Below are 16,179 nucleotides of genomic sequence, written 5' to 3' on the forward strand. Positions count from 1 at the left end.
TTTCAATCTCAGCCAACAGAGGTAGCGTTTGCCACAAAATCTAAAGATAACTCAAAATTCAGTTTTTTTTTCAAAAAAAAAAATTTGAATGTTGTATTTTTTTGTGTATACTTCCATTTATAATACAATATAAAGTTTATAATTTTATATCTAATAATAGAGAAGAGAAATTTTGACACATTCTACTGTAAATTGTGTATGGAAGGAATAAAGAGACTAGGACAGATTTATATTTAATATATTTTATGAGTATTTATGTAAAACCCTTACTTAATATTTTACCAAAAGATTCTCGAAAAGCATTGAAGTACTTATAACTCTAAAAATATTGTAATTTGACAGCAAAATTACATTTACAACTGACAAATTACATGTTTTTGTTATTTTTGGGTTTTATTTATAGATAATATTTTAAGAAGATATTTATAATTTTTATCAATATTATTAATTTTTGTAGATAACAGCATTAATCATTATGTACCTAAAAGACAATTATTTTAAGTATGTGTGTATATCCTAATAATTCCATTAAGGTGTGATGATCAAAGTTCTATGACATGAATCTCTTCTTAGATAAGAAACCGCATCTACAAGTTTTCTTACAGCCACAAGCTCTTAAACTATGTTTTAAATTGTATTAGCATACTGTGTTTTTGGAAGTATTGTTCTGTACAAATAACTGTTAAACTGCTTTCAACAATGATAAACCTATGAAAATGGTTCTTGTAATGTTCTTGAAAATATTTACATTATTGATATATTCATGCAGATAGTTTTTGGGACAACATGTATAGTAGAGTCATATACAAGGTGTAAAAAACTCCCGTACTGGCTTGGTAACTCCCCAACAATTACAGGTAAAGCAATAAAACTTGGTAAAACTTCATTTACTAAGTTTAACTTCAAAACTTGAGCCAAGACAAGAACATTAAACCATCTAGAATAAGACCTCATTGTAAATGTTTCAAACTTTAAACCAGCATAATCTTTTAAAGAATGAATCCTTTGAGGTCGGATTTGCAGCATTGTACTTTACTAATAAAGGTCTTTAATTTGATGTACTACTCGACCTATGCTTTCATTTAAGATTCCCTTCTGACTATTTATGGGCCATCCCTGATATACCAATATGGTAGTTACTTCAAAAAATACATTTATAGGGTGCAGTGATGATGTACCAAGATTTATTGCTTTACTTGTACTCGTTCGGGAATTATCAAGCCTGTGTGGGACCTTTTTAATTTACACCCTATATAAAATTAACAAACACAATGATCAAGTTATTCACTGTTGTTATGGTACATAACACAAAGTTGATGGTACTCAGTAAGAATCATGCTGTAGTCCACTTTAATCTTTTGTGTTAGGGTTATCATAATGTGATATGTATGTAAATTACTGTAACAGTTGAATTTCAATTCATACACAATTAGAACTGCCGATTAAATTACATTTTTGATTGAGTTTATAAATGTTTACCAACTGGAGACTGGATAAAGTCCTTCCTCTGAGGTGACACTGGCCAGCCAAGGTCGAGATTGCACCTTTCCATCCTGCAGGATGTCCCAAGGATGTTGGGTGAGGAACGGGTTTGAACCTGCCTTCTCTTGGACTGGCCCAAATGGACTGTAGGGTTGAAGTGCCAAGGCTGAACAATCAAATGAAAAAATTCAGATTATCCTTTATTTCAGATTATCATATTATTCCTGATAATCAGCCAGTAACTCAAGAAAACTTTATAATAAAATTTGCATTTTTAATTCATAATAATTACTTTTCTTAAATGCCAGACCTATTAATCTTGATGACTGAACTTTGGAATAGATAATGAAAATCTGGAAATGCAGTGTCACTCACTGGAAATAATTCAAAATGTATTAAATTAAATATTATTGGGAAAGATAATTTGTACTTATAACAAAATGATTATATTATATTCTTCCCAGTTTTCTCAACTTATTAAGACTATGAATGTGCTTGTACTATAGGAGCTGAGTGCCAATGTGCAAGCTGGTATAAACAGATAACCTGGTTTTTCTTGAACAGGGAAAGTTTCCTAAGAAAAATATTGCTCTTTTAGCCACAATAGTAAGTTGATGTCGAAATGGAAAAGTATCAAAAGGTTTTAAAAATAAGAAACTATACATTTTTATCAGATTACACTTTTCCTAGCTTGATATACTTCAAACATTATTGATGAATGAGACATATAAATAATAAATATTTTACTGTCAGACAACTATATAAATAGAATGAAAGTTGCCACTTTTGTTTTAATGTGTCCAGTTAAGAAAAATTGTATCATCTCATATTTCTAACCCTTTTAGTACACTCTAATTTTGAGTTCCACCAAAACTAGCATGGCTGACAATCAGTTTCTTTATAGGAGAAATTTCTCTATTGATTTCAAGAAAAACCAAAATGTGCGCACAATGCAAATTGGCCCTCAGCTGAATATTATAATTAATCTTCTTCAAATCTCTGAAATTAAAAATCATGACACAGTGATTCAAAATATGAGTTGTGCTAATATTTCCAAAATGTTATATGAACAATTACAATCATTGTTAATTACCATAAAGAGAGGAGTTTGAACGAGCCGTACGATTCTCCTGGCCGGTCGAGTTCGTAAACAGTCCACCAGCTCTTGGTTGGATTTGGTTGGGCAACCAAGGGCAGAGGCAAGATCACGGGCCTTCCTAGCTGCTTCTTCAGTCTGTGTCCAGGGGCACAGGGCAGATCCACTCATAGAGACTCCCTTGTGGAACAATCCTACCAACATGACGATGGAATGAGTTGATCAATTAGATTTATTTTGTGGTTGGTTACTTTAAAAAAAATAAAGAGGTGGAATAAAAAAAAAAGTAGAAAGCAGAAGTTTTTACAAATTAAAACTTAATTAATGTTATTTTTTAAAGGTGAAATCTACAAAGGGTCTACTAATATGGAAATCTCTGAATAGCTTTTTAATCAAATCTGTTTGTACAAGTTATTCAATTTACATGCATTAATATATAGACAGAACAGTTGGATGTACAAAGTTAGTAAATAGGCCACCAAGCAGGCATGTAAAAGATGAATTTTCAAATAACTTTTTTGTTGATGCAAAACATACTGTAATTTTGGATGCAATAGTGTCTATGTTAAATGTATAGCCATATTGGGACATAACTTAATTTAACATCAATTTAACTTTAATTCAACAAACTTTATTTAATACTCAAAAGTTTGAAGTGAATGATTCTACAAGTAAGAATCTAGAAAATTACATTACTGTGAAAATAAAGTGGTAAGAGTTGGATTCAAATGGGGATTCAGAGAAGAGATGTACATAATTTATCTTGCTTTCCAAACTTGTTTTCCTTCTCTATACTCCTCCTACCTCCTTGGCAAAGAACATGTTCTTATTTTCAATCAATATTGTTTAAATGATTAAATGCTCTGAGAGACACAGATGATCTATCAATAAAATAACATTTTTTACAATTACAAATATATGATAATATGAGATGAGAGTGAAATAAGACAAATATAATTATTATTGTTTATATTTAGGATTCATCAATTAACTAAGAATTGCATATCTACAGAATACTGGTTTCATGCACACATTTATTGCTATTTTGCTGAGGCACTTAATTAAGTACACTGAGTCCGAGCAATAAATGTGGTACATCTTTCAATTCTTATAGTGAGTTCTATGTTTATTGGTAGTTATTACAAATTTACACAGTATGAAAGTAAAATAACATTCTTTTTAGCTTTGTTTATAATAAATCAAAATTATTATATGCATATGGATACAATTTTAAGCAACTACAGGTGTTTATTAGTTTACTTGATGTTAATTTTAGAGTGTTTACTTAATTTTTCATCTTTTAAAAAAAACATCTTGATGTAGCTCACAATATTCAGTATCAACGCCATCTTATTACAAACAGAGAGTAAAGAGTATTAAAACAGAATATACAAACACAGCTAAAATAGCTAAATGAACTATCTTCAATCTAATCCAAAATGGCAATTGATTTTAATTAAATTATTTTTATTTTTTATAAATAAGTAACGTCCATTTTTTAAAGGAATTAAATTACTTAAGAAGTCAGAAAATTAGTCTAAAGTCTTTTACAATTAATTTCCGACTTCTTGCAAAAATGGAAAGAGTAAATGGTAAAGAGTAATATGGTGGTCTAATAAGACGTCTTTGTCAAAGTCATTACTCTTTAACAAAAGCTTATGGTAGAGAACAAAGAACTTTGACAAAAATATATTATTGCACACAAAAATAGCACTAACTATTTTCTTTTGTTTTCTAGGAATGATACTATATGTGAGCTATATTTTTAATGTTAAAATAATTGTACTATATAGAATACACTTATTTGTGTCATCAGCCAGGGGGAGCAGACTTATAGAGGTCTAAGACATTGGGGCTTTGGATCTGTGCTAGAGATAATGTAGGTTCAAATTCTGTCTGTGACCATAGTAATCCTTATCAGTACCACCCACCTTGACCTGTATGGACTCTCCCTTATTCTGTTTGAAAACATTCTTGCATAGGCCAGTGACTCATGGAGGACAGGCAGAATAAGTCTTAAAATGAAAATGGTCACCTTAAATATACAGTATGGTAAAAAAGTCAAGGAACGGTTTGCTATATATTTTTTACCAATATAGATAAATTAATGAGACTTGGTATATCAATAATAGCCATAAATGTCTAGTAATTGGGAATGGAGTGAGTAAAAAATATAAATTTAAATTATATGAATTCAAATTATTTTGAGGAAAAGAATTATTGTTTTTTATTTCATGGTTAATTCAATCTCATTGCTGCAAAGATTTTTCCCAAAAATAGAAAGACTTTTCAGAATACTTTTTTTACATAAGTGAAGCAACAACTGCTATTAATTCAAATACTGGATAGTATTTTTTCCTTTAAAATTTTTTTCTCCCCCGAGGGCATAGGCCCCGGTAAAATTGTCCGAAAAAAAAAACTGATCTGATTACAGGCCTGATTGTTATTGTAGTAATTGCTTTAAATTAATGAGTAACCTATTAAATATAAATGATAGTTCAAATTATTCTAGCATTTTATTTATAAAAAGTTTGTATTTAATTTCAGTCTATCAAAATTCGAAAATGATAAAATTTGTGATCATGTAAAGTACAGGCAAACAATTTTATGACGTTTTATCCAATGACCAGTTCTAATATTACCATTGGCTGTATTTAGCAAGCACTAGCTATTTAATGTACTTACTGTGTAGTTACTACACTCAGCAAGATGTCTATATTTCTGGTTATGCATTGATTTGTTTAAAATGACCTGTATTTTTATGTCATAGATATGAATTTTTCTTGCTATAAATTCTTATATGTGTGTGTACATCTAAATCAGACTATACATATAGTTTCTAGTACGGTTTTATATTACTATTTGTACTGAATTGAGATTAAAGTTTATATTGTATACCACCCTATAGTAGCATGAGGCACGGTAATAGACCTTTGACTTTAAGTGCTTAACCTCTTAAGCACTTAAAGTCAAAAAATAATTAAGCCCTTAATTATGGAGAAATAATTAGAGCCATGATAAACAATTGGCTATATATGACAAAACCATCTCACATGTTCATAGCTTCTTCTGCTCATATCCCAGTAGTTCCTTTGGTGAGTTAATTATATCCTAAAATGTTCTGAACTCTTGCAGTGTCCTGTGGAACCGTTAATAGTTAACCATTGTGTAAACTATTTTCAAGTGAAAACTACTTCTGCACCATATAAAACACACACACCTAACTTCTGGAGTGTCATAGTTGGTTATGATGAACAGTACCTTAGAGTGCTTTAGAATTTTAACTTGTAATAGGTAATGCATTTAAAATTGACACTACATCAGTGGCAGCCTATGTAGTTACAATATAACATGTCCATGCTATGAACAGGTATCTTATAAATAAGATGGTAGAATATAATAATGTATAAATCATACATTTGGAAGGAATGTATAACATGTAGGTACAATATATACTACAAATACAATAATAATGATACATAAATTATATTATGTTTGGATAAGTAAACACATGATTGTCAATATGGTCGCATTGACTGTTTATACTTCAAATGTGCGTGTTTGTGCACGATGAATTTGTTGGTAGTTCATCAATTGAGCACCGATTTTATTTCCGAAAATTTTATACGCCACTTGTTATACACCATGTATCGGAGTTTTTCTAATGCAACAAATTCTTGCATCATGACAGTCATGAGACATGCATACATTTTAAATGTGGCTTATTAGTAAGTAGAGCTGATACATACCTACAGAATCGAGGGGAAAGGTAGTGGTAATGTACACTGGCCCCTCCAGCTGACATCCCAGTTATGGTAACACTGCTGGGGTTTTCCACCGAAGGCAGCCACATTCCGCTGCAACCACGCCAGTGCCATTGCTTGGTCCTTCAGTCCGTTGTTACCAGGAACCACTTCATCCTCTGTACTCAAGAATCCCTGAATATAACAGTAATCATTTGTTTCTTCAAACTTTTTCTAGTTGGTTATTGAAAATAGAAGAAAGATTTTTTATGTTCATAAAAAGTTTAAAAACCACACATGACATTTCAATTTGAACAACTATTGTTTTAAAAATGTAATTTTTTTATAATACTTTTTTAAAACTAATTTCCTCTTTCCGTCTTTAAAATTTGTATGTAAAAGTATAATGGGAATGACGATTTATGATTTTAGCAGAAAAAATAAACAGGAAAGGTATAATACATGTTGGAATTGATATTCCTATAAACATGGAGACAAATTTAAAGCGTTTTAATTAAAAAAGCTTCATTGAGCGTTATCAAACCCTGAGAAAAGCTTGCATATTATGGATGCATAATATGATTGGTCTTAATTGTCTATTTTACATGCTCAAGCACAATGGGTCAATAAAGTTAGTAAGTTAAGGTCAGTCTTAATGATATCAGTGAAAAGACTTTTTTATATTGTATTAGAGACCAAATTTCAAAATTGATTGTTATTTCTGTTAACACATTAATGTTAAATTTTTTTTCAAAATGTATATATAAGAAAGGTTACCAACCAAGAGGGCCAAGGCGGTAGTTGATAGAAGCAATAAACAACATCGTGGTCCAGCAGGTACCAGGGCATGTAGAGGTGACCCCCTCCATAGGTGAAGGCCCCTCCATGGATGTACACAATAACATCCTTCAAGTCTGTAGTTTTTGAACTGTTGGGAAGCTAAAATCAGTGCAACTTTTAAAACCACTAAAATGTCATTGTGAAGAAGTTAAATAATTCGCATTATTAAAATACCAGAGAGTTGAAAAACTATTTTTTTAAACTTTAATTTCTCTAATACTCTTAAAATCTATTTACAAAGAATTTATTTTGTTAGAACCCATTGGTTTCTATCTATAATGATGTTCTGAGATTTATAAATATTCGGATATATCATGACATTTTTACTCTAAATTAAATAAAATTATGCAAATCTATGGTAAAAATGTTCTTTCTTTAAAACATTGAGAATTTTTTATTTTTGTTTGCACACTACCAGAAATATGGAAATCTGGTGTACTGAGGAGTTTGCTTCGGGTCCCATGTTTTAAAGTGTATTCTTAAGGAAAATTCAAAATGTAATCAACAAAAAAAGTAATTTGAAAGATGTGGTCCACCCCCCCCCCCCCCCACCCCCCCCCCCCCCCACCCCCCCCCCCCCCCACCCCCCCCCCCCCCCACCCCCCCCCCCCCCCACCCCCCCCCCCCCCCAATTGATTAATTTATAAAAATATTAACGATTGTTGCCTGCAATCTAGACAAACAATATAATATAATAATATGCCTAAATAAATATATCCTCCCCCTTTCATAACTATATCAGTTGTCATGTACCATCCACAAGCAAAATCGCTTCGTTTTCCTTTACAAGTTATTTAATATTGTCCTTTAAAAAACAGGAAGGTACAGTGATCAAGTTATATTCTGTAAACCACTGTTTACAGGCAACTTGATAAGCTCAATTGGCAATCATTCTAATTACTTTTGTCATGTGAAATACTGACTAGTATCCCTTACCATCATTCCCATAGCATTACATATACTATTGTGTTGTATGTAGTAATTATCATAATTTTAATTCTTTAGATGATCTTTTAAGTAAAAACATAAATCGCTGGCCAATCTGTAATAATGCTTAGATATAATGATAAATTTATGTGGCTTTATGCATTTGAACATTCAAGGAGGATTAATAGAAAAAAATTTTAAAAATGAATTGTAGATAATTTTGAAAAACTCAAATATATCAATAATCTGCTTAACCCTTTCCGGGCCAGGCGGCAATATATTGCCGCCTTGATATTTCGTCGTTTTCTTAAATAAATAAGACGTCAAATTATTAAAGTTTTATGTTTTTTTATTCCCTGGTATATTTGTAGATAATTAATATGAATATCATTTTTATTTTGGAGGTCTATGCATTTTTATTTCGTAATTGTCACGTGACATTATCAGCTGACTCGATCTATTGTTGTTAATTCATTATGCTTTAGTGTAATTGTACTATTGTATGCTGGATTCTCCTTTATTATTTTATTTTGTGGTTGTAAATATTAGTAGTGTCAGTAGATACGTGCTTAGCTATTGTGTGTAGTAGTTACAATGACTGACAATTTGCGATCTCACGGGAGTAAAATTGTAAGTAGCATATTTGTAATAGAAAAAGTGTAAATAAATTTCAAATAAAATTATGTAAATATTTCTTGGTAAATAGTGTTTTTTAACTGTATTGAAACTGTTTTATGGATCCTACAATCATCTGTTTACCGGTATACTCCATAATGTGAATATTTATTTTAAGTTTCTTGCAGTGTAAGAGTCAGTTGCTTTATCACTTGTTGAGAAGTACAATTATGCGTATTTATACAAATGTGTCATAAAAAATTTATTTATGAGAGAAATAACACAAAATTTTGTATGGTTGTTCCTTTCTAAATGTACAATATAATAAAATAGCTTCTGACAGTAAAATTATTTTTCCTTTTTTAGTTATTTACAAAAAAAATTAAAAAAATGTACGTAATCTATTAAAACACTATTTTTTTTTAATTTTAAATTACTTATAACTACATCTATATATTTCTTGTTGATAGTATATATCTATACGAGTAATTTGGTGCAACTTTTAGGTCATTCTCTAATTGTAATGAAAAGTTATAAATTTTAATCTTAGAGACTGCAAAATCGCCAATTTTAGCCTGGCACTTTTGACTAGTCACAGGGTGATATGTGAAAAAATTTTGCAACATCTCATATTTGGTCCTGGCCCTGAAAGGGTTAAATGAGTATTGGTTAAAGAATGAAAATGTCCATCTGTTAAACAGTATCCCAAACTATAATCTTGCTAGTTTTTTACTGTAGAGAAGGTATAATCCATGGTGGTTCTTGCATTTTGTTGAAAGACAATCTGGAATACAGAGTGAGAGATGATCTGTGTACTTTTGGCGAGGATTCAGTTTTTGAAATCTCTTGTGTTGAAGTTTTGACTTTAAATATACTTGTTGTCTCTATTTATAGAACTCCAAGCGCAGCAAATTTTAAATTGTTTCTAACCAAATTTGAGGAGATGTTAAAAAGCTTGGCAAAAAGGCGAAACACTAAAAATATTTACATAGCTTCAGACTTTAATGTAGACATCATGGATGACTGTTGCAATACTCAACACAAATTGGACTTTCTTTCCTTATTAGGACAAAATGGTTTTGAAACTAATTTTTTCTATGCCTACGAGAGTTACAAAAACTTCACAGACTTGTATTGATAATGTCTTAACATTAAAATTTAAGTCCCAGATTGCAACTCTCCGTTAATGAATTTAGAAATTTGTCTCTCAGACCACAGAGCACTTTTCATAAATTTTGTCTGATGACTTAACTTTGAATAAACAATTAGGTAGGTGGGTTGAAAAATAAAAAATGTTTATTCTCAAATAAAAATATCAATAATTTTATTAGAATTATTAAAGAAAATCAAAATGGGATGTGTCTACTGAAAATAATTTTGAAGCAAACAATTTAAATTTATTTGGTTCTTTCATAAATGCATTTGAAGAAGCATTTCCCTTAAAATTTTATAGTAACAAAAATTCTCAAAAAAACAAATCATGGATAACAAAGGGCATTAAAGTATCTAGTATAAAAAAAGAGAGTTAAGTAGGCTGGAGAAGCATTCCAACGATGAAAATTTTATAAACTATGTAAAAGAATACAAAAGAACTTTTAAAAAGATTTGCAATGTAGCAAAAAAACTTACAAACAATAAATTCATAGCCAATTCAGATGATAAAAGTAAGGCGGCTTGGAGTATTGTTAAATCTGAACTGGGTTGTAAAAAAGTTGAAGCAGAATTTTCTGACATAGTGGTAGCTGATAGATGTTTAAATAACACTCTAGACATTGCAAATTTTTTCAATAAAAAATTCATCGATATTTCTAATGAAATTGGACTGTATCCTTGTGCTCATAAGGCTCTGAAACTTGTGGAAAGGCTTAAATGTAAACCATGAGTATTCAGAGTTTGGTTTTGAAAACATTACTGACAATGATGTACTCAAAGTAATTAAATCTTTACAAAATAAGAAATCCGCAGGTTGGGATGGAGTTCCAGTAAATGTGATGAAAAAAGTTACAGATTTTATAGCAAAACCTTTAGCTATTATTATAAACCAATCTTTTCAAAATGCCTCTTTTCCAAATTATTTAAAGTTCACAGAAGTCAAACCTTTTCATAAAAAGGGAGAGAGAGTAAATCCTGATAATTATAGACCGGTTTCAGTTCTGCCATCGTTACCTAAAATTTTTGAAAAAATCAGCTTTAAATCAAATATCAGCATTTTTAGAAAAAAAATAATATTTTAGCTTCTGAATAAATTTGGCTTTCAGAAAAGGGATGAGTACAATAACTGCATTATCTAAATTTATTGACGAAGTGTCATGGGCCTTGGATGGATCCCAGAGTGCAGTGGGTGTGTTTTGTGACCTGTCCAAGGCATTTGACTGTGTTAATTGATATACTCATTAAAAAGTTAAATGCTTATAAATTTTCTAAGAATTCAATATCTTGGATCAAATCCCATCTATCAAATCGTTATCAAAGGACAGTCATCTGTAGAAAATATGTTAAATCTAAATCACAGTGGGAGCAATTAAAAGTTGGGGTTCCACAAGGTTTAATTATGGGACCTCTTTTGTTTCTTTTGTACATAATTGATCTCCCTGTAAACATATAAAACAGTCTAACACTTTATGCAGATGATACAACTGCACTTGTTACATCTAAGAATGACGATGAATTGAAAGTTAAAATCAGTGAAACCATAGAAAATGAGTCCCCAAAATAATCTTCCTGTGGTTATTAAATTCGTTGATGATGTCAAAGTTGCTGACTGTACAGACTTTACTGTTTATTAAAGTTGAGAATTTAGTAATTTTTCAACATCATTATTAACCTCCTGAACTCCTTTTACCTTGCTGTAGGTAAAAGTATATTCGCTGTTGTGCCATAGTAAGGAACCATAAAGCTAGGGGTATGGGGAGAGTTGAAGCTGAAGGATCACTTTCCTCTTGTCCTGAAAATTATGAAGATTGTTAACACCATGTATTAGAGACTGGCATGATTGGGAAAACAAATACCAGATTGATAAGATTACTTACTTATTGTCTACAAGCATACAACTAGCTTCAATTGTCTCTATAAGCGCATAATAATTAGCAACTGTCTTTTCATGACAATTATTACATCTCTCATAATTTTGTTGGGAATAGTGAAATCCGGTGATCTCTTTCATTATTGGTTCCATTTATAGATTCAAGGTATCTGTATCAACTAATAGATGTTTAGTCTCCATATTTGAAATTTTCCTCAGAATATCCTCAAATATCTTCGGTTAACATATGAGTTGACAGGGTGACCATGTTTCAGGCAGCCTGCTGCCAACTACATATTGCTGCCCTGATGGCACAGTATCTGAAACTGAAGGAGGTACAGACATGGGGGGCTGAGGCTTTCCAGCCTATCTCTTCCAACATACCACGTGATGAGATCGCTCTCAAATTGGACTCAGGTAAATTTGAGTTCCATCAGTACTTGTGTTTTGAATTTTGAAAGCAAGGATCCTAAAGGATTTGTTGCTTAGGGAAATACTTATTTAGTCATTTATTGATTTGTAATGATTAATATTTTCACCCAAGCCTTCTTTTTGATGGGTAAATTTTTAATAGAATCAGATGGATATTTCTTGAATATGATGTAAACCTTTGGAGGTTAACCATAATTTAATTTAACCGTTTTACTCCTAATTTCCAAAATATTAGCCCAACTAGTCAAGTCAAAGAACAGCAAGGGCCACTATTTTAACTCAAGCCAGGTGAGTGGTAAATCATGAGCACCAAAACGGCATTATATTCAACATTACCGTACAATGCACAACAATTTACAAGTCATTTTGAGTGAAATCAATTCAGTTGTTTTTGCAATGACATTTGCTCAAAATTATAACTGATTTGTTATATTTAAAAAAATTCTATTTAGTTTATTGAATATTGAATTCATTGTACTGTACTGTGCTAAATGTCTATGCAAGTAACAACTAAATAAATATTTTCTGTGGTAATTATGTATTTAATTTATTTTGAGAAGATAATTTTTTAGCCTTATATTACTAAATCTAAACAATTAGTTTCATCTAACAGTAGCCCACTTTTTATAATATAATAATAAGAACAAATGTATTTATACCACACTTATTTATCAATCTTGCTTTCAAGTTTTGTAATTTGATAATTTACTTCATATTATATTTTATTTATAAATGTATTTGTAATGACATCAATTTAAATATAATATATTGAGATTTTACAAGTAATTTATATTTATTTTGACTTAGGTTATTTATAAACAAATATACAATGGAAAATATGTTGGTACATATTTGTACTACTACTAATAAACAATGTCAAAATCACAATTTTATCATTGAAAATAAAAAGCTAGTACATTTTATATGTATGAGTAATAAGCGCTTAAGTTGGACGTGATATGTACTGCGACGTACTTCATGACAAAAGCCCAGCGCCTGCCTGAGCGACTTCTACCAATAGCTCTGGTGCTGTACGACTTGACATGTCCAACTGGCAGACATAGAGTACTTAGAGTGTTTGCAATGTAGTGTCTTGGTGACTGGTTGTTTAATTTTGGTTAAAACTTCATTATTCTGTAATATTAGTATGGCTTTTTTGGTTTAAACTCAAGATTGGAAGATTTGTAAACTTTTTAACAATCTTCAATGAGCATGAGTTCATTTTATTTAAATAGTTTAAATTATTAGCCTAGAAACTAACCTCTACTAGCTATTTTGCAACACAATTATTTTGTGAAAATAATAATTTTTTTCAATTAAAACTGAAAGAAAGTTGTAAGTGTTTGTGAAATAAAATTTTGTAAACAACAGTTAACAGCTGATTTTGACATTTACATTTTGGTGAGTTAGGTCTAGACTGAACTGAGGTCATTTGTTGATAAAATCTTTGTACCTGCAAAGAAATTGATTTGATTGTGGCCAAGTAGAGCTTATCAGCAGCTATATCCTATATGGCTTGATAGCTCAGTTGGTTAGATAGATAGCCATTAGTTCTATGCAGAGTCTATACCAAGGCAACAAAGATTATCATAATTATAATAACAAGAAAATAGAGAAAATTTTGTAGTAAAGAAACATAATAAAGAAAAATATAAACAGTGTCCGACATACATAGGAAATAAAATTTATAAATGACCTTCCAGGCTGTATTAAGAATGAGAATTCTTTTAATAATTTTTAAGAAAAATGTTGAAACAATTTGTACAGATCATTCATTCTACTCTCTTGAAGAGTTTTTTACACTGTGACTTGAAAGTAATTTTTGTTTGTATTTGCCTACCATTACAAAACATATTAACACTATGGACATAAATATTTAAAATATTATATGTATTATTATACTGTATTAAATATAAAGTATGAATACTCTAACCTGAGTCTTATGTTTTATATTGTAGTAAAGGTAATTGACGCAATTCATGTACATTATGTATAAAAAGAATAAAGGAATTTTGAATTTGAATTTGAATTCTGAGGTTGCTAGTTCGATCCTCACCATTGGCAGTATATTTTTGCTTGTGAAGAAAAGAACTTTTAATTGAATAAAAAACATTTATGTGTATTGGATTATTTTTATCTGTACTTCAAGAAAGAAAACTTGTTTGGAAATACTTTTCTTAATAATATACTCTAGGTTTAACTCCAATAGCCTACATTCTCCTAACGATATACTGTTTTTCTCTCATAACAGAGCTGTCAGTTTGACTTTAGTTTTTATAATATGTTTGGTCTCAATGATAGAGTCTTTGCCAAAGTAAGAGGGTATCAGCCATGGCCAGCCTATATTAAAAAAATTTAAATAAATAATAGTTTAAAAAAACTAAATAAACACGCTTTTATAGCTAACCAAACTAAAAAATAGAAAATAATTGTTAATTACAAAGAGTTTATATTATGGTAGTAGAAGGCAAAACAATCATTCATAGTCAATCACCTCAAAATAACATTATAATAAAATTTTAAGTTATTAACAAAATAAATTAATTCAGAGTAAAAAGCGTGGGGTGCTTGATATATTAAATATTACAATCATTCTATCGGTAATTATCTTTGAGAGGAGACTTATGAAATGTAGTAAAATGCACCCCACGCTTTTTTACTCTGAATTAATTTATTCTGTTAATGACTTAAATTTTATTATAATTTTATTTTGAGGTGATTGACTATGAATGATTGTTTTGCCTTCTACTACCATAATATAAACTCTTTGTAATTAAAAATTATTTTCTATTTTTTAGTTTGGTTAGCTATAAAAGCATGTTTACTTAGTTTTTTTAAATTATTATTTATTTTTAATTTTTTAGTTCGATGTATCAATTATTTTCTTGTGGAAATGTGGTATTTCTTACAAATCATTCCGCAATCTCATTATTTCATTTAAAGCTTCACTATTTCATGGGGTATTTCCTGTTAACTTAGAGCAATCAAGTTCTTCAATTCCAAATACCGTCTAAAGATCTTACACGACTAAGTGCTACATAGGCTTGTCCAGCAGCAAACAATCGCGAGCCTAGATCAAGGATGTCGGGTCGGACAGGTTTTTGCCCGCTTGGTGCGTTTCCTGTCATCGGTGCCCCATTAAAGGTTCTGTCCTATTAATAGCTACCAACGGGGAAATAGCAACCTGCATCGCCTCAATATGACTCCTCGAGCTTGCACTTAATATGTCGGCTCTGATCCCTGGAGACTCGGAGCTTCGCAGTTCTCTTTAGATTAATTATTGTCGTAAAAATTCGAAGGCTGGCATCTAAGCTACCAAGGAACTGTGGCTGTTTGAAACACCTTTGCCGGACTTGAGGGTTAGGTATGTGAAGTATTTAATAAACGTAATGTTAGCTAGTATATATCATTTATCATTCTTACTTATCTGTATTAAACCTATTACTTATTTGAGATATACTATTATAAAATGTTACACTCTTAACTAAGTTGAATTTTTCGTATTGTAAATCATTTTATATTTTTATCATATAATTGCTATACATGTATTCTGATATATATATATATATATATATATATATATAATATATAATTTCAATAAACATTGAATCGCAAAAAGTACTTGCTCCGCCGGGATTCGAACCCGGATCTCTTACTTGTCGGGTGAATGTGCTACCATTACACCACAGAGCCCTCACTTTTTCCGATTCAATTATTTAAATAATATAAATGTCAATAGCCTTATTTAATTTCAATAAACATTGAATCGCGAAAAGTACTTGCTCCGCCGGGAATCGAACCCGAATCTCTCACTTGCCGGGTGAATGTGCTACCATTACACCACAGAGCCCTCACTTTTTTCCGATTCAATTATTTTGTATTTGGCCGTATCTGTCACATATGCGTTTAAATAAGCAAAGTAACATATGATCGGAAAACATAATATACCTGTCAAATTACTTTTATTTACATTAAATAGTATAAATGTCAATAGCCTTTTTTAATTTCAATAAACATTGAAT

At 30.5% G+C, this 16,179-nt stretch overlaps 1 protein-coding gene across 1 annotated transcript in view; it reads left to right on the plus strand.

The window, feature by feature from the left end:
• The window catches only part of LOC124365105 (dedicator of cytokinesis protein 9), a 164,775-nt gene that overhangs the window by 129,189 nt on the left and 19,407 nt on the right, over positions 1–16,179 (plus strand). The window contains exon 32 of the mRNA XM_046821046.1: positions 12,001–12,142. Within this exon, the coding sequence (XP_046677002.1) occupies positions 12,001–12,142 (142 nt within the window). The remainder of the gene's footprint in view (positions 1–12,000; positions 12,143–16,179) is intronic.

The sequence above is a fragment of the Homalodisca vitripennis genome, chromosome 6, assembly GCF_021130785.1.
Source record: "Homalodisca vitripennis isolate AUS2020 chromosome 6, UT_GWSS_2.1, whole genome shotgun sequence".
NCBI classification, from domain to species: Eukaryota; Metazoa; Arthropoda; class Insecta; order Hemiptera; family Cicadellidae; genus Homalodisca; species Homalodisca vitripennis.